This window comes from Crinia signifera, chromosome 1 (assembly GCF_055691185.1).
Source record: "Crinia signifera chromosome 1, ASM5569118v1, whole genome shotgun sequence".
NCBI lineage: Eukaryota > Metazoa > Chordata > Amphibia > Anura > Myobatrachidae > Crinia > Crinia signifera.
The window spans coordinates 451,922,526-451,948,753 of NC_139217.1; the positions used below are offsets into that span (position 1 = coordinate 451,922,526).

General features: G+C 44.2%; 1 protein-coding gene across 2 annotated transcripts in view; it reads right to left on the minus strand.

The window, feature by feature from the left end:
• Nucleotides 1-26,228, minus strand: part of SPEF2 (sperm flagellar and cilia associated 2) — a 123,123-nt gene that overhangs the window by 39,628 nt on the left and 57,267 nt on the right. Inside the window, exons 11-19 of one of the 2 annotated variants that reach the window (XM_083154924.1) lie at nt 18,151-18,370; nt 17,282-17,391; nt 16,006-16,109; nt 13,869-14,122; nt 11,558-11,648; nt 9,401-9,558; nt 8,006-8,179; nt 1,657-1,731; nt 468-610 (exon numbers count right to left, since the gene is read on the minus strand). In XM_083154924.1, the coding sequence (XP_083011050.1) occupies nt 468-610; nt 1,657-1,731; nt 8,006-8,179; nt 9,401-9,558; nt 11,558-11,648; nt 13,869-14,122; nt 16,006-16,109; nt 17,282-17,391; nt 18,151-18,370 (1,329 nt within the window). Of the gene's footprint in view, nt 1-467; nt 611-1,656; nt 1,741-8,005; nt 8,180-9,400; nt 9,559-11,557; nt 11,649-13,868; nt 14,123-16,005; nt 16,110-17,281; nt 17,392-18,150; nt 18,371-26,228 lie in introns of both variants that reach the window. The other variant, XM_083154918.1, reaches the window with a different exon arrangement.

The following is a 26,228-nucleotide window of genomic DNA, read 5'->3' on the forward strand; positions in this document are numbered from 1 at the left end:
TCCTCTTTAGTCCCCCTTATGCCCACACACCCCTATCACTACCCAGCCTCCTGTTTTCCTGTGTCGTGACCTCCGCCAGTGGGGAGCCGCCGACTCAGAAACACCCTACTATACTATTGCACACACACACCTAAACAACATGCACACACAGCCCCCCCCACACCCACAAATGTCACTGTACCATCCACACTATCAATGTACATCTTACTCTGTAACCGCTTTTTAATCAAACAAAACAATACACCCCCCCTTCCACATCATATGCTCTCTATTTAACACATTTCACCTATAACTCAAGTTGCAATACAGGCCATCTATTATACAATTCTAACCATCTTTCTCATATACAAATGTTCACAAATTAAGGGGGCGCAGCCCCTTACGACGGTGTGAAGAGCGCCCGTAGGGCGCGATGAATCACCTAGTTTAAAATATGTACTGTAAGTTTTGTATGTGCATTTACATACCGGTGGTAGAGGCTCACTGACGTACACCCACTCAGCGGATCCTGGCTGAATAGGAGGTGGACCGACAGGAGTGGGCACACGGGGTTCAGGAGTAGCTGTAACTGATTTGGACTTCTTCCCTGGAGATCGCCCTCTTGGAGATCCTTAGACATATTACAGAACAGGAATTGTTACAACGCTGCAGAATGTAAAATATATAACCTGCAGAGAATAAGTGTTCTTGCCAGCGGCTGAACTACTAATTTTGTACCCCCTGCCTTCATACTATTGAAAATGTCACTGACAAAATGGGCACTGCCTCCAATACCATCCTTAATAACTGTCTCCTCTGAGGTGGTGGCCATTTTAGGCAAAGGTGTAACTACCATAGGTGCAAGGGGTGCAGCTGCTATGGGGCCCAGAGCGGAAGGGGCTCATCTTTACTATATGTTATATTTTCTATATACATTTAATCGCCAATATTTGGTATATAGGGGCCCTTACAAACTATCATAATGTAAGTCATTTTTGTAACTGAATCTTTCTCACCTTTAGAATATTTACTAAATTTGGAGACAGACAGTGGGAAACTTTAATTATGGCAACATTAGAAGTGGTCGCAGCTGAAGTCAGGACTGTGTATTGTACGCAAAACAGCATCTGCACCTTTCTACAAATGCCACAATAGATTCTCAGTCTGAGATGCCCAGGGGCACTAGTGCGACATGGACGATGTTGCTGCCTATGCTATTGCCATCTGCCATTGCCATTGCAATTTTGCCATCTGAACATGTCCACTTAAGTCAATGCAACTGTGTCTTTGACTGCTACATGCCCCACATCTGGCTAGCTACCCCCATTAAATTGTTGAAACACCATCAGGGCACATGCACAGTGTGACTTAGACAATAGCACAGGCTGGCAACATCGGCTACTTGCGGCACCATTGCACCCCCTTCTGAATGAGGGCCCTGTATTTCAATCTTACAGCACAACTCAACAAGAGCACCAGCTGAGCTTTGCTCCAGACCATTATAAAACCACACAGAGCCCATGAAACAGGCTACAAACTGCTGCAGTGTAAAAGAGAGAACTTTATGCCAAAATATTTTTAAATTGTTACTTGCAAACTTTATAAACATGATTTGCAAATGGCTGTAAATCAGTCTAAGTCATCCGTAACTGCCCAGTCATTAAGTAACAACTCTACCTGACTTTGGAGTTTTTGGTTCTGAATCTTTCCCCCGTGGTGTATCTTTTTTCTCTTTCTTATCTACAGAAGAATCTAGGAAAAATAAAAAGACAATAAAAAATAAAAATATAGTTTATTTTTTTTTTGCTATAAAAATTTGTCTTTTTTCAAAAACACGTCCGGTCACAAATAAAACAAAGACATTTCGAGTGTAATAATGTTCCCGGTGGAACCACGGAAAACTGTGAACATCTTAAAGCATTAACATACCACACATAGGGTGCCGATACAGACCTGTTTGTACAGGTCTGTATTCGGCCTCGTCTCTGGTGGTGGGGGTGTGCGCATAGTTGCTCACGTGCATGTGGAAATCCCCGGTGTGAACGCCTTTGGCAAGTTTTTCACTCGCCAGGGCGTTCGCAGATTGAGTGAAAGGCAGGGTGTGGTTGCTGGGGTCCGGCCAGCTTTTTTATAGGTGTACCCACAAAAACTCTGCAAACTCATGCGTGCCGCTGCCTGCTCAGGGCGGGTGGATGATGTCACATGACGCCCCCAATCCGCAGTAGAACAGCCAGGATAAAGGTAAGTCCAGGCCTGGTTTTATCTGCAGAGGAAAAATCATTAGATGGTGAGTAACCATCAAATGATTTTTCCTCTGTGCTGGCGCATGCGAGTGGATGTGTAAGCGTAGCACAGGGATTAAGGTGGGGGGTGGGCGTGCGTTAGGCGGGGCAGTGTTTACCACACCCCTGATGAAGTAGCTGATGCGAAACGCGTTGATCTTCCATAATGTATTTTCTGGCTAATAGACTTTGGGCAGAAGTGATATAAAGACCAACAGTGAGTATTCCAAGCTCATCCGGAGGCAAAACTGGTATCAGAGGAGGACGATAATCACATCCTGAACCTGACAGCTAAAAATCTGGTGTAAATAAATGGTATATTCCTAAATGTGTTCATTAAACAATTGCTACAAGTACTGTATACTTGCTACAATTGCTACAAGTACTGTATACTTGCTACAATTGCTACAAGTACTGTATACTTGTTTTACATATTATTAGTATGCAGTAAACAGGCCGGTGGCTTTGCTCCTCAGATTGCCCCATAACTGCAGTGTTGTTTTTAGACATTACAGGTTGAGTATCCCTTATCCAAAACGCTCAGGACCAGAAGAATTTTGGATAACAGATTATTCCGTATTTTGGAATATTTTTATATTTGAATGAGGTATCTTGAGCTATTTTGCACTTACGTTGTATAAACACATCAAACACACAAATATATTTTATTTGCATGAAACCAAGTTTGTGTTCTATCTCAGACACTGAATGTGAATGCCAAGCAATCATGTCCTTGCACATATTTAGTGCCAGTTACTTGTTATTCCCCCAGTAGTGCCAATTACAGATGTAGCCTGTAGGTTTTCAGCAACAAATAAAAAATAAAAGTACATTTTGGAGACTGTGGTTTTCGGAATAATTTGCATAACGGATATTTGGATAAGCGATGCTCAACCTGTATGCCCTACTGTACATTGTTGTGGATCTTTGGAGAAACATGAGAACAACTTGATATTTTTTAATTGATTAGTTTAGTTGTATGTGCCCTATTGATTTATGTCTATTGACAAGCTTTTTTAAACTTTCTTTTCTGAAGTCCAGCTGTTTGTATGCACTATTATTATTAGGAGGCTAAAGTAATGCATATTATCAAGATATCACCTTATTCCCGGATGGCATCTTAAATGTAATCTCTTATAGCAGCTAGTAAATTAGTGGGGGCAGTAGTGGAACTTATGAGCGGTTGGTTTGGGTGTAGAAATATAATAATTTGAGCCCCCCTCCTCCACCCCAACCCAAGTTCACAACATGCAACATGGCAGTGGGTGACAGGGTGAGGGGCCGGGTGCGGCAGAGTGAGACAGGGAGAGGCGGAGGGAAGCAGAGGGTGGCAGGGAGAGGCAGAGTGTGACAGTGAAAAACAGGAAGAGGGTAGCAGGGGCAGCAGTGGGTGACAGGGAAAGGCAGGGGTGACAGGGAGAGGCAGGGGGAGGCAGAGTGCGAAAGGGAAAAACAGTGGGTAATGCTGTGTACACACGGGGGCGATAGGGGCTATAACATGGTCGCAGGCGACCATATTCCCAGTGATTGGAGTGCGCACCAGCGATAAATCGCCGGGTGCGTGCTCCCGTTTTCTGCCCCATTGTAATCGCTGGTCGCAGGAGCTTGCTCCTGCGACCAGCTAATTACCTCTGCGCCTCCCCCAGCAGAGGTTCCTTTTCATCAGCGACCATCTCTGGTCGCTGATGCAAAGGAGACACTGGGCAATATATTGCTCAACAATATATCTCCCCCGTGTGTACGGGGCTTAACAGGAATGACAGGAAGAGGGTGACAGGAGCAGCAGTGGATGACCGGGAGAGGCAGAGGGTGACAGGGAAAGGCAGAGGGAGGCAGAGTGTGGCGGGAAAAAAATGGGTGACAGGAAGAGGGTGGCAGGGGCAGCAGTGGGTGATAGGGAGAGGCAGATGGTGACAGGGAAAGGTATAGGGAGGCAGAGTGTGAAAGGGAGAGGCAGAGTGTGACAGGTAAAAACAGTGGGTGACAGGAACAGTGGGCCCTTTAGTCCTCAGAGGACTCTGATGCACTGCACCTGCTGCAAGTGAGTGGGGGCCTAAACCTCATTGAGTGTGGTATAATAGATCTACATAATATAGATACATGGACAATAGGTCAACATGCAAAAGGTGGACAGGGTCAAAAAGGTCAACATGAAAATAGACAAAAAAGAATAACAATTTTTTTTTAAAATGTTCAGCAAAACTTTTCCATTTCCCATTCTGTGACCAGGTGTATCAGTAGACGCTTGTGTGCCAGGCTTCGGGCAAAGTGTCTCACCGCTACCGCTGCACTCAGGCGCAGGTTACTATTCCCAATCGTAGATCGCGCAGATGGTAAATGAGGCAAAAGTTGAAACTTAAAAAAATTAAAAAATTGTGTTGTCTATGTGTATGTCAACCTTAGCCATGTCTTATTCTAGTTCACTCTTTCTGACAAAATCCTTCTTAGATGGACAAAACCATGTGCACTGCAGGTGGGGCAGATGTTACTTGTGCAGAGAGAATTAGATTTGGGTGGGGTTTTACTGCAAAGTGAGATCTACAGATGGAGCCGGCCTCCCTCTTGCTGGCGAATCACCAGATTGTCTACGCTGGCGATTCGCTCCATCTGACTGAGATGCGCATGCGTCTCACATGCACGCGCGTCTCAGTTTCCGGGCGGCAGGGTGACGGGAACCCTGTCCGTCTCCGCTTCAGGGAGACCGACAAGGTTAGGGGAGGCGGTGGTGGAGAGCGGGGAGGCGGTGGGGACCCTGGGTGACTGCTTGACCCGGTGTAAGCGTCATCGGAAGAGGACACGCGCGCATCTCGTGCGCGCGCGTGCCCGTTCGCAGATCAGATGGCGGCTGGCGGGGGATGGCGGCTGGCGATTCTTCCGCCATCCCCTACAAAGACCAGGCCGGCTCCATCTGTATAATGCAGTGTAAAAATAAAGCAGCCAGTATTTACCCTGCACAGAAACAAAATAACTCACCCAAATCTAATTCTCTCTGCATATTTTACATCTGTCCCCCTGCAGTGCACATGGTTTTGTCCATCTAAGAAGGATTTTGTCAGAAAGAGTGAACTAGAATAAGGCCCATAGTGAGAGTCAACTCTCATGTGCCCCTACCAAGAAAATCAATATTACAGACCCAATGAAGAACTTACTGTACAGTATATTTTGCTTTTCAATCCCCTTATTCATTTATTATTATTATTATTATTATTATTATTATTGTTATTGCTATTTTTGCTGTCTTCTTTTACAATATTAAGTAGCGCTTTAGCATTACTTCAACTGCAGCCAAACATTTTGTTGCTACCTAGAAATAGCTGACCCTCTAGTATATTGTTAGGCAATAAATGTCCCTCCCAATGCTGTAGGACTACACATCCCAGCAAGCCCTGTCATATGTGACTTGCTAGAACTGTGGCATAGCATGCTGAGATTTGTAGTCCATCAGCAGCTGGAGGGCCAGTATATGGCAGTGACACAACAGTATATATACTACAGTAGCCACATCATAGTATGTAGTAGACTCTCCCTACTGTATTCATAGCCTTCCCCTTCCACCGCAGTGCCAATAGGTCATTTATACCCTTTTTACACTTCGGCAGGTCAGACCCGGGTCAGCAGCGGTGTAAATGGGACACGCCGTGTCCCTTTACACGGGACTTCTACCCAGGTCCTGACCTGGGTAGAACACGGCTATGACCTGGGTAGAGGGCGGTGTAAATGGGTACGCTGGGTCTTCCGACCCGGCTCCCATTAACATCAATGGGGGACGTGCAACCTGCGGACCGCAGCGTCCGCAGGTTGGATGGGGGATAGGGGCCTAGACAGCCTGCGCTGCTGTCTGCTATACTCTGTAGACAGCAGCGGCAGCAGAGGAGGTGAATGGATGCCTGTGTGCGGCATCCATTCACTTCCCAGACGACGGGAAGCACCAGCTTACCTTGGTCCTGGGCTGCCCCCAGCACGGCGATCAGCAGTCCCGGCGTGGATGACAACGGTCCCGGCGCTTGGAGATGATGTCATCTCCAAGCGCCGCCACTGTCTACACTGCGGGTGGGCACCGCAGTGTAAACGTGTAAATCCCGGATCTCACCCGGCTTGGATCCTTCTTCCAAATGCCGGGTCGGATCCGGGATTTTTGGTGTAAAAGGGGTATAACTCAGCTGTTTCCTTCAATGTTTAAGCAGGAAATTTAAGACGGCAATAACATTCACAGCTGCTTTAAACAGTGTTGCCTATATAAATTTCCTGCTTAAACATGCCAAGAACGCGACTTCTTTATTACATTTACCACTTTGAGGACCAGATCTGGATTTAGTATAATCTGTAGCTGAAAAATGTATGAGTTCAACTGTATATAGTACAAGTTGCTTCTGTCTATAACCTGGGACTAAGGCCTTGATTCTAATCCATACGCTCCCCTGCGCGCTCGCACAGGGGAGCGATGGTTTGGGACTGTGCATGCACATAAACATGTATGCGCATGTGCAGTCTCCTTTTGCGCGCGGCTGCGGCAAATTGATTATTCGCTGGTCCATTCGCTTGGAGCAGTGCGGGTGGGGGAGGGGGGTGGCGGCGGCGAGGGTTGTGCCCATGGGGACGTCCAGCGTTTCATGCGCATCTCCATGAAAACGCTGGGCGTTCCCATACTAATGCACCAGTGACGCGGGTGGCGGACAGCTGATGTCAGCAGGATGTCAGCAGCCCGCCCGCTTCACGCACAGCGACGCCGCAGATCTAATTCACCAGAGAGGTGTCTTAGATCTGCGAGCACTTTAGAAATCATTAGATGGACGGTGACCATTGAATGATTTTGCCCCCGAAATCGGCATACGAGGGGCGGGCGGTCGTGTGGGCGGCGGTTAAATTTTGCAGCTTTGCGGGTCAACCAGAATCACCCCGTAATTACACAGACCGCAAAATGTGGGGATCGGGTGGATAAAGGAGGAGGATAAAAATATCAGAGCCTCTCCTATTGGCTGCGTGTAGGGGTAGCAGCCACGGCCCCAGTGTCTGTGCTACGCCAAAGTATTTATTCAAAAAAGTGCAGAGGGGACAAACACTGGCATAACAATACAATCGGACTTATAATTACAGCGATAGGCAGAGAATGTCCTGCTCCTAAGAGCTTACAATCTAAAAAGGTAGCCCAAACATTTTATATACAAGGTACTGTATGGGGTATGGGGGTTTTTATTTGCTTTTTATTGCTTCCTTTGATTTAGTATGATCAAATAAGTCCAGCAAAGATTACAATGAGAAGAACTCGGTGACACAGAAATGGAACGTTAGGAAAGATTCTCAAAGGCGATGTAGGTAGTTCCACGATAGAGGTGAACCTTGGCCTTAAGCAGCCATAAGAGATGAGAAGTTGGTCATCTTTGGAGAGCCAAGAACATGCAGGAGCCTACTACAAGCTCAGCAATGTAAGGAACAGCGGAGAAATCTTGGAATGTCATATAGGAGTATATAAAGAACTAGTGCACAGAACTGTAGCAGATAGGAGGGACGAGAGGGCTGTACGGGTCTGGAGGTGGCATAACAAGTACGGTGGAGTACGTAGTAGAAAGCAAGTTCAACTGCATTTGTAATAATCCCATTCAAACACTCTCAAAGTACATAGCAAACAGAATATGACCAGATGATGAGATTGTGCTATAAAAATACAACCGGGATGGTTACTGTGCAATAAACAGAACATTTTCAGAAGCAAATCCTGAATTAGGAAGAAACAGAAGGGACAAAACCTTTGGGAGATTTGGACTGTTTCCTTCCTTTTTTTGCAGATGCCTGTTTGTCCTGCAATGGCCAGCGAAGGTCCTTGGAGGAGTCTGGAGGAGGAGTAGAAGGAGCGGGGGGAGGAGGTGATGGTATGATTGGTGGCGGTGGTGGGATCTCCTCTTTCTTCTCAGTTGCTTTACCTGTGTATTGAATGCAATAATTACTGTACTCGGACATGTGCTAATGGTTTGCCAATCTTATTCACCGATGTACTTGAGTTTTAGTAATACATATTGAATAACGGTTCAGAAAGGACACTTGCATATGTAGAGGTAGCAGTTTACCCATGTTTAAAACAGACACAATACATATGGTTCCAGTGGCTCCTTTACCATAAATTGGTAAGGGAGCCACTGGTGATCCGCAAACCTATACATGTTCTAGAAGAAAGTTGGCCACAGAGAAAACAAAGGAAAGGATGTAATAGCGGGCCTGATTCGGATCTGAGCGCACGGCTGCAATTCGCACAGTGCCCGATTATGGATACACATATACCGCACATACGTGCAGTCCGCATACGTAAAGCCATCCTGCCATGAATATCTGCAACTTTTTCTTTACTATCAAATTATGTATTGGGGTGGGGGGGGGGCAGTTCAACATGAGTTTTTTTTAATGCTGACAAAGGTCAACATGAGTTTTTCATGCTTTTGTTGTATGACACTGACATGTTCAGATTTTACCATCCACGTGGGCATATAGTTATATTATAAGTGGTTCGAAGCATGTGAGAGGACGCGGTACACTTATACATTGTTTATGCAGACCTATGTCAACATAGACAACAATAAAACCTCATGTTGACCTTTTGACTATGCCGACCTTTTGATCATTTCGACTGTTTAGACCCTGTCGACCATTAGTTGTCTACCTTTGGATTTTAGACCTAGACAATGTAGATCAAAAAATACCATAACCATCGCCCGCTACCATAGCATTACACTAGGAGATAGGGCTATTTCACACGCTCTGGCTCCCGCACGACCAGGAAGCCGTGCTGCCGGGTTGCAGCCGGATCCCACCACTGGAAAGGACGGCTGCCGGGATGTGGCCATCCCCTCCATTGTAAACTACTGTGTGCGGCACGGCTTCCTGACCGTGCGGGATTTCGCTGCCCGGCAGGAGCCAGAGCGTGTGAAATAGCCCATAGGCTGCCTACTACAGCAACAAGTGCTAGGGTAACGTCTTTATCTTCCCATTCTACCCACTTCACTAGGAAGTGGGCAGAATGCAGGAGGGGTACCCATTCTCGCAGGGGTGTGGGCGACTTCCCGAAAAATCAGGAGTGTCTGGCAGGAACAAGTATGCGGTAGCAAGAGAGTAATATCTCAGTATAAAACAATATATAACTAACGTCCTACCCTTATTTTCTTTATTATAGATAGTGGTTTGGAATACTTCTTCTATTTTCCTGCACAAGAAGTCTTCCTCCACTTCCCCATCTACTTTCACTAAAACATTCTGCTGCACCGAAAACCACGTCTCTAGTTTGTTCCAGCTGTCGAGGAAACCTGTTATTCTATGAGGAGGGAAAAAATATTGAGATTTTTTTTTTGCAGCTTCATTTTTATTGAACTTTTGAATCCATAAGCATAAAAACAACATACCGTGATAATAGATATCCAATAAACATAAGAAAAAACGGTACTTTCACACTATATAAAATCAACTCCATGCCGACATGGATAGTGGGGGTATGAGCGTACTAACTATAGTGGGCGCCCAACTAACATATAAGTACCGAAAAAACAAAACTAAGGGGTAGATTTATTAAGCTTGGTGAAGTGAGAAACTGTCTGGTTTTTATCACCGGTCAATCAGCTCCTACCTGTAATTTTTCAAACCAAGCCTGTAACTTCACAGGTAGGAGCGGATTGGCCGGTGATAAAAACCAGACAGTTTATCACTTCACCAAGCTTAATAAATCTGCCCTATAGTCGGCAAGAGCGGTCTCTATAAACAGTCCTGTAAAAGGTCCTAAACGTTATGTTGGGACAGAAATATAAGTGGGCCAGATGCGGTTGATAGATCAACAGTAATTACATTTTTTTTGGGGGGAAAGAAATGTGAAAAACTTATGTCAACCCTTGGTACTTGTGTATTATTATATATATTATATAGTGTGGCGAGCGCAGCGAGCCCCGCGAGGGACGCGTAATACTTGTGAAGTAATGCGCGTCCCCTCGCGGGGCTCACTGCGCTCGCCACGCTTCGTGTTGGCGTTGATAGTGGGGTGGTGTTAACAATGGGAAGGCATTTAACATTGTCATTACCCATCAGGGTGAGGATACAATTAAAAATCGGGTCTGGGTGGGCATTTAACATTGAAATCGCGTCGCATCGCATGCCATTATAATGGCATGCGATGCGACGCGATATTAAAATTGTACACTCATCCCGGGAAAAGCCTCAAATCGGGTCCATCGCATACCTTAATTAGTGGTATGCGATGCGACGTGACCTATTACTTGTGTCGACCTTTTGACCTATTGACCTATCTCAATATAGTTACTGACGACCCTATGACCCATACCCAATTTGGCAATAGCCAGAAGACATGTGGATACAAGTATTAGACCTCTATGTATGAATGAATATGGCATTTTTTAACAAAAAATAGATGTGACCGAGATGTCGCGTCATACCGGCCACGCTGGTGGCGGTCCCGAAAGATGCTAGACAGCCTTCACTCGGGAACCTGTCGACTTAACCCATGTCGACCTTCATGCATTTCGACCTTCAGTGGTCGACCCAATGCATGTGGACCTTCCTCTTGTTGACCTAGTGACCGCATCCTGCCACCGCAGCATTGTAAGGAACAGAGTCTGGTTTTGTAAATACTGTACATATAATATTGCCCAACTTTAGAGACAATTTGATTTTTATTATGACACCAAATAAATAGTGCTATGTATGTTACTGCTCATACAGTAAGCTAGTGACCACTATGAGGCCTGGCAGTACCAGGTTACCATGCCAAGGCCCACGTTCTCCCTCAGAAGAGCATGGATTGGCTGTCTTTTGAGCATATATAAGTCCATGTAGAAGGGCCTTTTCATGTTGCAGTGATGCAGTGTTCCACCCTATCGGCTATTCTGTATATGGATAAATATAGCGTACAGATGTAGCCAGCCGCATCGATCCAGGTGCGACATGCGGGACGGAAGACATGCACCCGCTGCCATATGTGTGCGTCGAAGTTAAACCCGCAACTTATTAGAAATACATTATCCAGCAGCCCGGTGCAGTGCAGCTTTCCGAGTCGCGGGTGCAACTTGCTGCACCAAACGGGCACTAGTGGCAATAAAGCAGCCATGATGAGCATGGCAAGATCTGTATAATGATAATAATGGTGGTGGTTTAGTAAGACTAATACCTTGGAGCACATACAGAAAGCAGGGAAAGAGACTTAAGAGAATAGGCTGCTTTTTCTGCCTTTAACTTTAATATTGACTCTTGGTGTAAGCAGGAGAACTGGCTCTCTATGTACTGGCATTAGTAGAAGTGGAGGTTCCCACCTGTGCTGTACTTGGTTTATTGTTTGGTCATGATCTCCTGCTTCTGCAATACCAGGGTCATCTCCCTGAGTCTTTAATGGATTTACTCCACCTGTGGAAATAGGACAATGATACAAAAACACAGCTCAACAAATAACCACCAGCTGACTGAAGCTACTGCACCCTCTGACATTTCCTTCTACTATCTATCTATCTATCTATCTATCTATATTGCATGCGGTCCCTATACTAGGGAACAGTATATTATGTAATATTGATTTCTTAAGTTTTCATACTGTGATTCCCAATTGTAAAAGTCTTCAGGCAGTATGTAAGTTAATCAACAATAACCCTTTTTATAAGGGACCTGATGTGAATTTTATTGTGGATCTTTTGGAAGTGACACTCACATAACTTTTTTTTGCATGGTCACAAATACTTCTTGCAGGTAACTGGCTGCGTGATAGGGTCTTTTAATCTTTATTTCAGAAATTATTAAAAAGGTTTTTTTCAAAATCCTGTGTCCATTTTAATCAATGAATTTACAGGAAAGAGCTCCTACTTGCAGTGAAATTTTTGAAGGAGTTTTAAAGCATTTTAGACACACTTAACACACAACATATAATGCAGTGCTAATTGCACTTGTGAAGAAAAGAGAGGAAAATGTGTATATAGATTAAAATAGGTTAGGTAGCAGGGAGATAATGATCTTTGATAGGTATGTGATAGTTTGAATAAAGATTTTGTTTTAATTATGATTTTGTGTCTTTATTTCTTCATGTCAGTATTCTTATCAGTAAGATAAATTCTTATGCAAATGCCTATATATATTCAGTGCGGAACCTGATATCTTCTTTTCAGAAGGCCATATATCTGGCAATATCACATTTTATGCCAGGTATATTGATGACCTTTTTGTGATTTGGTCTGCAAGTGAGGGGGAGTTTATTAAATTCACTGAAAATCATAATGCCTATGATAGTCCCATCAAATTCACATTCGGTATTAGCCGTTCTAGGGTACATTTTTTGGATGTCTATATAGATTTTGACAATAGTAGACTTAGTACTAACCTTAGTCCCATGCCCACAGATACATAGTTACATAGTTACATAGTAGGTAAGGCTGAAAAAAGACTTGCATCCATCCAGTTCAACCTAGGTTGTTGTAATAGTTTATCCCCTGCTGTATAGTATGTTCTTGATATTTTAAAGACAGATTATATTTCTTATTTATACCCATGGATGTTTTTAACCAATAAGTGTTTGTCCAAACTTATTTTGAATGTATTAATAGTGTCTGCCGCCACCACTTCTCCAGAAAGAGTTCCAGAGTTTGACTGCTCTGACCGTAAATAAATTTTTCCTTCTAGCTGAACAAAAACTTTTTTCTTCTAATCTATACTCAGATAAGAACACACTTTTATATGCAGAGCTTCCACCCTAAATATCTCAAGTATGGTCTTCCCTATCCACAATTTATGAAGGATAGATGTATATAGTGATATTACTGAATCAGATTGGCATATTGACCATGTGACTGATACATTTTTGAATCAGGGTTATGATTATAATACTTTAACTTATGCTAAGGAAAGAGCAATGTCTAACAATTAATAACTGGTATGGGGTCATCTAGATAGGAGCATTTTTTGTTTCAAATGCCTTAATTTCAAATGCCTTAATATCCCTGGGGACAGTAACTAAAGATACTCTGCGTAAAGGTACATACACACTGGACATTTTTGCCCAGTGTGTGAACCGAACAATGTAATGAAATTCACTGGCTGAAAAATTGGTCAGTGTATACACTCTAAGCGATTTTCACCTGGCACAGGGGTTTTCACAAGGATGGGAGAGTAGGATACTGTGAAAAGTGGTTCACTAATCCGGTATAACAGGACAATGGCGACCGATGATGATGTGGGAGCGCACATCAGTGCTCACCACTCATCGCCCGCCCATTCACACTAGGAGATTTTGGGCTCAAAGTAGCTCAAAATGGGAAAAGTGAGCTACAAAATCACCTTGTTTGTATGGGCCTTAAATGTTCTTATTTGTAAGATGCAAGAAAGTATTTTAACATTTACATACAGCAGAGGATTATTTTCTAGTTCTCTTGGGATTACTAGGCTGAAGATCAACCAAACTCGCATGTCCTCCTTGAAATGCCTCAAAACAGCTGTTAGATGCTTCTACAACAACTGGATGGACACAGGTTCCTCCAGGCCTTTAGCTAGCAGGAAATATTTGTCCGACTAAGGTAGGCATGCTGCGTTTTGTAGTACCACAATAGGCTATGTGTGCTGTATAACAGTATGTATAATTATTACCATATAATCCAGCAGCACGCTGTAATACTACATTATCTGAAACGTCTATCAAGACAGCAAAATCGAAAGCTGGAGACTGCGGTGGAGGGTCCTGTGGTGCACCGGAATCTTTTAGTAAATGTGTCTTGCTTTTCTTGCTTCTCGCTGCCATTTTCTCTGGGTCTGCTCCTGTGAGAGCTTTCTCAAGTAACTTAGCCTGATTCTGAGTAGCGGGGAAGCCATCCATGACCCATCCTGTATTTGCTGGGACACAACTGAATGGACAAAAGTTTTACATTTATCCCATTAAGGTATATTCTGAAAAGTGAAAAACATTTTAAGCAGCCTAATAACTGTCAGCACCTGGTTCATATTATAGTTCCTTGCAGCACGCATCGATTGGATCTGATGTCATTCACCTGAAATTTGGGCTCTTTTCCTGCAATTGATCAGCGCAATCGCAGGAAAATAACCCAAATTGCAGGTAAATTCCATAGCATATAGCAGTGATTTTCAACCTTTTTACCTTGCGGCACACTAAATAAGATTTTGAAATTGCCAAGGCGCACCATGGGATCCCCACAGGGCGAAACACATTGGCCCCCACAGGAAAAAACTAATCCTATTGGACCACATATAAAAAACAATCACATTGGTCCCCACAGGTAATAAAAATAAAATACATTGGCCCTTTACAAGAAAAGAAGAGACCAGTAAATAACAGTTGAACTGGTGGTGGCTGTAAACTGGTTTGGGCATCTCTAGATCTGGGGGCACACTTGAGAACAGCTCAAGGCACACTAGTGTGTCACGGCACGGTGGTTGAAAAACACTGGCGTATAGGGACCTTTATTCAGAGCCTGCACTGCAGCACCCTTTGAGTGCCAAGTGAATTTGACAAAATACAGATCGCCATCCGCCAGCCAATGGAAGGGGGCGCGCGTGCACGAGATGGTTGTGCACGACGTTACATCCGCCACCCTCTGCAGCCCCCCAGCTCCCTCCGATCCCTGCCCCTCTCCCTGAAGCAGAGACGGGCAGGGAAAGAGCTCCCTGCCGCCATGCTGACATGGACACGTGTGCGTGTGAGACGCTGGCGCCTCCCCGTCAGATGGAGCGCCTCTCCACCACCCTGCACCAGCTAAGAGAATCTGGCAATTCCTTTCGCTGGCTGAGAGGTGCGCCATCTGTAGGTGTGAAAATTGGCAAGCAAACATTTTTATTCATCATAATGACCTGTAATGTTACCTTATATAGGGAATATCATCTTTTTAATACACAACATTATTTGATTTGAATTTATATAACAAATGTGAGCAACGGAAATTTTGAACATCTCTAACAGAGATGTTGGCACTCAAAGGGTTAAATGCAATACTAAATACCTAAACCCAACGTGCACATTAATGTGTGCAGCTGTATTGAGTTCAGGTGGTCATATCAAATTGATAGAGGTACTCTTTGAAGTCACCTGTGCTCAAACAAAGCTATTCTTAAAATCTGGATTGCAATAAGGATTTTCGGAAACACTGAAATAAGCATTTCGGAGGGGAATGGGAATTCAAAGTATTGGAGGAAAAATATTTGGAGCGAATAACGTAAGTTTTTATCTCAATATTTCTCAGATATTTTTTATCTGTATTGTCGCTGGAAAAAAAATACTTTTCTCACAAACAGACAGGTTCAAACAGGGCTGTTTTGGGGGGGATTAGACTTCGCCTGCCAGGGGCAGGATAAAAATAATCCCCAATAAGCCGCGGAAACTGGAATAGCCTCCCGGGAAATTAATTTCCCAAACTTTCTGATTGCATACCCCTATTCACCTGCAACCACCCGATCCTTCCTGCGTTATTGTCAGTTTGTTTGTTATAGCGTATAACAGCTATTTAAATGCCTGTGCTGAGAGCTTTAAAAAGATCCCAAATCCTACTCTTACCACCCCAGAAAAAATCACACAGTTTAATATGTTACTGTGATAATGTAAAGAACAGGTTTTAGTGTTGTTCTGCTCTCTTGAAAAAACCTGATATACAATACATTACGGAAACAGTTATACGTTTTGTTATGATCCCATTCATTTTCTATTACTATTAACTTACAAAATATTCTACATTTATGAAATGGTTTCAGATGCTTCCAAAAACATCTATTTTCTTACTTGATTGCTTCAATAAGTATATCCACCAGCACCTCATCTGGTATCGCCTTTCCTCTTTTCAAATGTTTCTCCGCCATCATGCCTAGCTGCGCCCTTGCTGACAGCTGAAGTGATAAATCACAGATTGATTACGTCTAGAAATCTAATACATATTTATTAAACATAGACAAGAAACAGGCAAACCACAACCGCAAATCACTGTGAGAACCGGGCAGTTATTTATAATTGAACCAGAGATTCCCTAGATTTCATGCTAGGATAAAAAATGAGAAACTGGAAAGCACAGACTGCAGGTGTTAAATGCGACTTATTTAATATTTAAACTGTAAGAATAAAATAAGAATAAAATTGCAACAAATAATCAGCATTGACGTAACAAGCCCAGCATTATGAAAAAAAAAAATAATATGTAAAAATTGCTAAAATAGGCGTATATGTTATTAGCCACTTATAAAATAAAGCAGTGGCAGTTTTAACCTACAGCGTAGGATCCTGCTGCTTGGCCCATGCTGTGCTCTATTTGGTTGGTTGTTTGAGATGCTGAACTCCTGACGAAGGTCCATAAAGGACAGAAACGTTGAGTATACCTTTATCCATGATGTTTTTTGGAGTACTAAATACACAATTTTTTAATTTGCATTTAACAAACTGGAGAGTGTGTCCTTTCTCTCTCTCTCTCTCTCTCTCTCTCTCTCTCTCTCTCTCTCTCTCTTTCTCTATATACTTCCTAGTTGATATATTGTATTTACTATTTTGGGGGCTTAGGTCCCCATATCACTGGGATCTGGCTGTTTCCACTGTGTGGCAGGTAAGTTTTCATTTTATCTTGATATACATTTGAAATTGTCACTGCAGCTTTTGTGCCCCTCATTGTAATTATTATGTAATTACTGTATCTACTGTATGTAAAGCTGAAATGCTTCTTAACATCTATTTATAAACACAGAGATAATGAATGAGCTGGTGCTGGCAACCAAACAACACAAACAGGAGCTAGATGACCATTCTTTTCATTAACTAGGTACCAATAACACAATGTGCTGGGAACCAGAGAAAACTAGGGAGATTTTACATTTCCATAGTATACATACTCCTCAAGGGCCCCCAGTGAGAAATAATTCTGGTGAGAATTGTTAATAGCTGGGCAGCCAATAAGGTGTGGTCTCCTATTCTGCTTTGGCAATTACAGCTAAGAGACTGCACCTGATAAGCTGAAAGGGGATAAACTCATGTTGCATTGGCTGCCGATAATAACCGATATTGTTAGATCCATTACCGTGTTATCATCAGTTTCCTTCTGATCAGTTGTAGACAAATGGGCATCTTGATAGGCCTTTATACAGTCCTGCACTAGCGAGTCCACAGAGAGCACCCGGATGCTGTAAGCTGGCAAGACAGGAAACGTATAATCATCCAACATCAATATTGTAGGTGCTGTCACAGGTATTGGAGATAAATGTACTAAAAATCATGGGGCAGATTTATTAAATTCGGTTCGGTTTTTATCACCGGCCAATCAACTCCTACCTGTGAAGTTACAGGCTTGGTTTGAAAAATGACAGGTAGGAACTGAGTGGCCGGTGATAAAAACCAGACAGTTTATCACTTCACAGAGCTTAATAAATCTGCCCTTATGTTTGGTATGAATTTAAACTGGCCTTGCAGGGATATGTGAGAGTTTTTCAAGATCAAACACTAACATTTACTAAGAATCTTGTTTGACAATGGTGTAAAAACCTGATCCCTCCAGTCAGAGAAGACCCATATTTATATAGCCGCTGATTGGCTAATAGAAAGGCCACTCACAGCCAATCAGCTTCCTGTTACTATGGTGGTGGACGCTGATTGGCTGAAGGGCATACAAGTGACAGAACTCTGACGTCTCTTGCGGGAGCCATGCTGTTTGTATATACACATATGGAGCGGCTATGTCCGGAGGTTTCTGGTTTGCAGTTTATTGTTGGTTAACCATTGAGATGCGACTGGAGAAGAGAACTGATCCCCAGTTAGGATTCCTACTGGAGAAATTCTAAACATGACTCAAAAATGAACCAATGTGAGGTATACAATGGTCTTCTCCATTATGTGTTGTGGATGGATGCATTCTATATATAGAACCGAACAGATAGCAGAAGATGACTGTACCCTGTGCCAAATGCCTCAGGCAGGTGCTCTTCCCAGAGTAGACCTTTCCAAGAACACAGCCTTTAATGGGGAACGGAGGAAACACAGGTGGTGGTGTGGGTGCTGGGGGAGGGTCGGCAATCTCCAACAGTCTGTGAACCACATGGCCCAAAATATTATTGTTTGGTGCAGGTGCTTTAACCCCAGTGTCATCAGATGAAATCCAATCTCCCGACATGTTCTGCCAAAAGAACCAGGGGGAAATGTTATACCACATAAGGCTATACAGTGTTTAAATATAATGATCGTCACCCACAGTACTGTATGTAGCCACCTGCAGGAAGAAGTTGGCTTAGTAACCACAAAAACTGAAGTGGTAACTCTTCCATCTATTCTTAGTTTTACATTTATTTTTAAACATAAAAAAGGCTATATACAGCAATATTATATTATACAGTAATTTGTATACATCTATTCGCTTTTTCACCTTTCTAATTTTTAATTTTCATCTTAACTATTGACTATTGACCAAGAACAATAAGACTCTCCTCCAGTCTCCAAACCTATAAGCGTTCCCTAAAAACTCCTCTCTTTAGGCAAGCTTATCAAATTCCAGAACCAGTCACGGAACCTTGCATTCTGGTGGAATCGATGCAATAAAGAATACAGTATCTATCCTTATGTATCAATGCCTATTTCCCTATAGATTGTAAGCCTGCGAGCAGGGCCCTCCTACATTTTGACTGTCTGTAAATACCCTGTTTGTTGTAGCACTGTCTCCTTTGTAAAGCGTAACGGAATATGCTGCGCTATATAAAAAACTGTTAATATGAAAATAGATATACTTTATTTATTCAACAGTTGGCTACAATATATGATATCACCATGTCTTATATATTTGGCTACATCTGTCACTCAAAGTGTGTCTGAAGCTGTAACGCTGGGTGGAGCCTCTGACTCACATGACTGACTCACATGACAGAGAACCAGCCCAGTGAGCCCACAGTGCCAGACACCCTCTGCCTCTCCATGTTACACAGCAAAGACACAACTACTCACCAGACACACCAGGTGAGCGCCCCCCACCTCCATACCTCCCAACATGACCCTCTCCAGGAGGGACAGAATGCTCTGTTTGTGGACTTCCATCTTAATTTATAAGAAAGGTGTTTAAGCACAGGTGATGGTAATCCATAAATTAAGAAGAAAGTCCAGAAACAGAGCAATGTGTCCCTCCTGGAGAGGGTCATGTTGGGAGGTATGCACCTCCCCCCACCCCCACCCCCCCCATTCACGGCAACCCCAAGATTAAATGGCACATGCAAAACACTGACATGGCTATGGTCGACAATGAAAAAGGTCGACAAGATTTATTTTTCACTTTATCAATGTTTTCATATTCATTCTCATGTGTCGACATGGACACCAATGAAGTGCCACACTTATGTCAACATTTACATGTGTTGACCTTTCTGTGTTAATTTTTTCTTGTGGCGATTCGCGGCACCCCCCCGCGACCCCCCTCCCGTGATTTGCAGCACACCCCCCGCAATTCGCGGCACCCCCGGTGACTCCCGCGATTCGCGGCCCCACCCTGTGACACCCCCTCCTGCGATTCGTGGCACCCCGCGACCCCCCCTCCCACGATTCGCGCCAACACCCCCGGCCCCCCCTCCCGCGGTTCACGGTGCCCCCCACGACCCCCCCTACCGCAAATCCCCACCCCTGACTCCCTCTCCTGTCATTGCGGCAACCCCCCGCCCCCCACCCTCCCGCGATTCACTGCAACCCCCCGCGCCCCCCTACCACGATTCACGGCACCCACAGCCCCCCCCCGCAATTCACGGCATCCACCCACGACCCCTCCTCCCGTGATTTGTGGACACCCCTCACCTCCCCCCCACCCCCGCACGCGATTCACGGCAACCCCAAGATTAAATGGCACATGCAAAACACTGGCACGGCTATGGTCGACAATGAAAAAGGTTGACATGAGTTTTTTAAGATTTATTTTTCTTTTTTTGAATGTTTTCATATTCATTCTCATGTGTCGACATGGACACCAATGAAGTGCCACACTTATGTCAACATTTACATGTGTTGAACTTTCTGTGTTCATTTTTTTCTTTGTGAACGTCAACCTACACATCATCAACCAATTCTTTGCATAATATATAACACCTGTTCTGTTTTACTGTAGGTGTTTTAAGTCAGATCTTTTACTGCTACTATTACTGTTTATGTAAATGCATTCTGAATGACAGCAACATCCTACCTTCCTTCTACAAGAATATATAACCAACTAGGTGATTCATCGCGCCCCGTGCCCCCCCCTCCCGCAATTCACGGACCCCCCGCGCACCCCTCCTCCCACGATTCACGCCCCCTCCCACGATTCACGTCACCCCCCGCGCACCCCCCTTCCCGCAATTCGCAACCCCCCCTCGCGCAATTCACGCCCCCTCCCATGCTTTGCGGACCCCCGCCCTCTCCCGCGATTCGCGGACACCTGCGCCCCCTCCCTCCCTTGATTCACGGCACCCCCGCGCCCCTCCCGCAATTCACGGCACCCCTAAGCACCTCTTTAGTCCGCCGTATACTCACACACCCCTATCACTACCCAGCTTCCTGCTCTCCTGAACCGTAACTTCCACCACTGGGGAGTGGCTGACGCTGTTTTGCCCACATGCCCCTATCATGCCTCATAGCCCAGCCTCCTGCTCTCATGCACCCGAACTCCCACCCAGTAGGAGGAGACGCTGACTGAGGGCCACCATCCTGTGTCATGACAGTGGGTAGAGTGATGGTAGAGGGTGTCAATCAAATCTCTCCCCCTTGTGCCTCCAGCCATCAAATCTCTCCTCCTTTTGTCTCTAGCCATTAAATCTCTGCCCCTTGTGTCTCCAGCTATCAAATCTTAACCCCTTGTGTGTCTCCAGCCACCAATTCTCCCACCACCGCGTGTGTTTTTAGCCTCTCCCCACCCAGCCATCAAATCTCTCCTCTTTGTGATTCCAGCCATTACATCTCTCCTCCTTGTGCCTCCAACCCATCAAATATCTCCTCCTGTGACTCCAGCCATCAAATCTCTCCTCCTTGTGACTCCAGCCATCAAATCTCTCATCCTTTTGTCTCCAGCCATCAAATATCTCCCCTTGTGTCTCCACCAATCAAATCTTTCCCCCTTGTGTATCTCCAGCCACCAATTCTCCCCCACTGCTTGTGTTTTGAGTCTATAAGTCTCTCCCCACCTTGTGCCTCCAGCCATCAAATCTCTCCCCATCTTCTGTCTCCAGCCATCAAATCCAGCTGTGGCAGAAAGCCTGTTCTTCCTATCAGAGGACAGCCATTGTCAGCTGAGACTTCTGAAATTTGGAAAGGTGTCCAGCCTGCTCAGATGCCCCTAGGATTTTTCAGATGTCCGTAGGCATTTCCCTATACTGTCTATGCCTAGGACTGGCTCTGCCTTGATGTATTCATTCAAAACTACATAATACCCATGCCCTTAATGTACTCTCACCTCTTTAAAACTCTCCATTACATCAACAGTCCTAGCCCTAGCGTACAACTGAAAAAAAGATGCAAATTGCACTAAAGAAGTTGCAACTTGTGGCTGAAAAAAGCCAATGTGACTAGATTTGTATAATTTGATCATCCAAATCAGAACTAAAAAAAAAGAAAAAAAAGAAATGACCAGACCACTTCCTTATCAGCAGGACCTTCTAGAGCAGGGTTGGCCAAACTGGTCCTCCTGATTTTCCAGACCACCTAGCTGGTGCACAGGTGCAGTCATTACTACTGTAACTCACTTTTTCCAACATGTGCTGCATTCATTCCTAATCAACACATTCTACAGGTGGCTTGGAAAACATGGCCTATTGGTAAATTTCGAGGACTGGTTTGACCACCCCAGTTTTAGAGCTGCACTGTACCTCTGGCATGTAAAATAACAATAAAATAAAAACACATGCAATGCATCTTCTACATACAAACAATGGTTAAAGCATGCTCCCCTGTAAACCAAAATCTATGTATCTAGTTACAAGCATACATCTTGAGATACAATCAGCCTTAAATCTAATCTACACAAACGATCTGAAGCAATGTGCTACAACCATCATTAACCACAAAACCTGCATCAGGTTTCTGTAGGACAAGCTTTTCACTATAACATATTTAGCTGTGATCCATTTGTACAAGCTACCAGCAATGGACGTGTGTGCAGTAAGCCTGATTCAGATGCATGGAAAAAGAATCGATAGCACTAAAATGTAATACAGCAGGAGTCACACCTCTTGGCATTAGTGATCTGTGCTGCAACCTACTGTAGGAAGCAACACCATCGGCCGACTGTGTGTTCAATGTTGTTGCGTAAGTTGGCGCGTGGAGGTCCAGAAAATGTCTTCTGACAGAGGTTTTTAGAAAAAATTTGAGCGCTGATTCACAAAAAGAGGGATTACCAAAACCCCTTTAAAACCAAAACAAGCAACAACAAAAAAACTGGAACAGCACTCCTCCGTGGAGACTAGGAGAGATCTTTTCCCGGACGGCGGGTACAGGTTGGAAGCATATGGAAAGAAGAACCACAGTACATACATAAGTTCTCCTTTTTTCGGCGAGCCTTCTCCTCGTTTGACAATCGAAAGCGGTTACCTTGCATAGGCTTTTCAGGAGGCAGGGCTGGAGAGGTATTTGGCCTGTGTGTGGTGACGGGACTTGAGGAGGACCGGAACCTGTGACTGGCGCTCTTTTAAACGAAGATCTACTTTATTACATAGGGAGATTAAATCAGCCAGAGTAGCGGGCATATCACGGGTGGTAAGTTCATCTTTGAGACGACTGGAAAGACCGTTCCAGAATGAGCTTCCTCATTCCAACTCAATTCAGAGACCAGGGTTTGGAATTGTACAATGTATTGACCCACCGGTCGACTGTCTTGTCGAATTCTCAGAATCTCAGGTTTAATGTAACACAAAGATGGAGCGCCTCTCCGCCGGTGCCATCATGATCCCCTCTCCACAGGAGAGGGCATATCATGCGGGCACAAGAGCTGTGTGAGAGGCGCTCACTTGACAGGAGGTTAGGGGTAGCAGCGTTGGGCTGCCACAGAGAAGTCAGCGTAAGGCGGCACGCGCTGCCGCCCTGAAACTAAACAAGTAGCCTGATAATGTAAGGCGGCTAGGCAGCTGGCAAGCTGCCAGAATTCAAACAGTCGCTACGCTACTAGCGTAGCTTAAGGCAGTCTGGCAAGCTGCCAATATTCAAGCTAGAGTGTCCTCGTGCTGCCGCCGTGAAACTAAACAAACACCGCAAACTCTGCCCAGGGTAGTAAATCGAACCAGTCGTCTTGTGAAGAAGCTATAAAAGATAGTTGAAGGCTTCCAGATCTTGGTTGACACGCTCAGTCTGACCGTTGGTTTGAGGATGGTAAGCAGTAGAAAACTTGAGTTTCACCTGAACAGCAGAACATAATGATTTCCAGAATCTGGCGACGAATTGTACTCCTCTATCGGAAACAATCTCCTTGGGGATACTGTGGAGCTTGAAGATTGTATTGATGAAGAGTTGTGCAAGGACTGGTGCTGATGGGAGAGTTTTTAGAGGGTAGAAATGGACCAATCAACCACCACCCAAATAACAGAATGTCCCTTTGAAGACAAATGGGTCCAGGGTTCCCAGGGCACTGGAAGAGGCAAGAGAGCTCCGGCTGGAGAAATATGAGGTGTTTTATGCTGTGCACATATGATACAGGAAGAGACAAAGTTAGTTACATCGGTTTGAATGGTAGGCCACCAATAGGACTGTAGTAGAAACTCCAGAGTCTTCCGAATTCCAGGATGACCAGCGAAATGAGAAGAATGAGCCTAAGTCAGTAATCTTTTATGAAGATCAGGTAGAACAAAAGTTTTGCCTGGAGGTGGTATAGGATGAGTGGTAACTTGTGCAAAAACCACTGGGTTGAGTTTAGATAACCAAGGCATTTTCGAGGACAATATCATTAGAGGTTCGAGGAATTACAAGGAGTTCTAATGATTCACGATGTAACGCCCCTATCCAGAGTTCTAGGGGGTGAGCCTGGAAAGAAATCTGTCCATTAAGAATTTGGCTGCCGTCAACTGCCGTGAGGTACAATGGTTGATCCAGGGGCTGTACAGGAAGAGATAACTGAGACGTAATTTTGCTGGGCCTAGGTAAACATTGTTTACAAAATATATACACAACGTTTCCGTGCTCTTTTATGTCATATTTAATGCACTATGCGCAGTTGTGCAATTATAGAAACACATGTTTCGCATGGACAAATTGGTCTTGGAAAACAGACAGAGTTCTATGCTGATGACTGTGGAACTGATGAAATCCGCAGTGTATTGGTTCTGTCGCCCACTGGGACCAGTAGTGCCATATGGGCCAGGCAGCTTGTGGGCTGTGGCGTGAGCTCTTAACCAGGAAAGAGTTATAAGCTGTGCTCAAACGGCACCTTTGCTGGCAGCTTCACGGCCCCAGCAGTGTGATTTCGCATGACACCATCAGGAACCTGAGGGTTACTCTTATTTCTGATGTTCCTGCAGTAAATCCACCTTGCGAAAAGCGTGCAAATAGAATTAGCTGCTGGGTTTCATCGCAGGACAGCCTTGCCCATGCATACTGCAAAACCGTTCGCATGTGCAGTGTATCAATAATCGGTCGCCGTGCAAATTCTCAGCCGTGCAATCAGCACACATGTATGAATCAGGACCAGAATCAGGAATAGTGTAAGTATTGCTTAGAATAAATAATGGTAGAAGGTAAACCATGTCAGGGTAATGCCATCTGCTAACTCCAGCCTACATACGATCATTTAGTTACTTCCTGATAGAGATCAGACGCGCAGTGACAGGAAATGGGCCTCACAGCACGATTGTTGTGGTAAATATTCTCCAAACCAGCAAAAAAATAAAAAATTTAAAAAAGTGATCTACTGATTTCAGGTATTCATTTAGTAGGTACAGTACACATACTCTATTTCTGTAAGTTTTATTTTCATATTATTTGGATTGGTACACATTTTTTGCATGTGTTACATTTTGTTTCCTGTAGCATACGAGAAATCACGTGACACAGAAATCTTTAGATTTTTCAGTGTAATGACTACTGTAGTAAAAAAAAATTCATTGTAAAAAGAGTGGTGCTATAATGAGGGTGATGCATAATTGGTTAATAATAATAATAATTTTATTTATATTTCTCCAATAGGACTTAAGGCGCATAACAGATAGAATGAATGTAATATAGTAAGGGAACAATTAAGTACAGAAAAGCTTTTCATAAAGGATACTTAAGTAGTGTTCCTTCTTAGATTATTTTGCATGGTGCCGCACCCTGCCCATTTTTAAAACCTCGAAATGCACCCTGCCCATTTCATGTGTGGCACTGTGCGCCCTTACGCTGCCCCTCACCATGATGACATGCTGCTGAGGACTTTCAGTGTAATGGGTATTACGGTGTATGCCATCATGTGTAATGGGCATTATGGTGTGTGGTATAATGTGTAAGAGGCATCACAGTGTGTGCCATATTGTGTAATGTCATTACGACAGAATATGTAATGGGCATAGCAGAGTATGACAATGTTTAAAGGGCGTAATCCTAGTGTAGTGTGCAATTATTTAGATATGATTTTGTTGTTATTGTTTATAATGTAAATTTAATTTATAAAATGTTCCCTCCCTATTGAAAAAAGTGCCCTGCCCGGTGGTTAGCACCCTGCCTGGTGGCCAGCACCCTGCCCTAAAAATCTGAGAGTGAACACTACTTAAGCGAATTACGAAAATGCTTGAGTAAACAGGAAAGTCTTGAGTCTGTTGAGTCTAGAGTGGGGGCCTCTCGAACTGTGTGGGGAAGTTCCATAGAGTCGGAGCCGCATGGCTAAAAGCTCGACCCCCAGATGAATTACGGGAACATCCTAAGTACCGCCCCACCGAACAGCCGCCCCCCAACTCCGGCGCCTGAATCCCTTCACTGCCATGCAAGGGGATGTGTTTGCTAATCTGCCCCAAAGTGTTTGATTCTGGCTATGTTCCTCAGATGAAAGGACGAGGATTTGATTGTCGCTGATATCT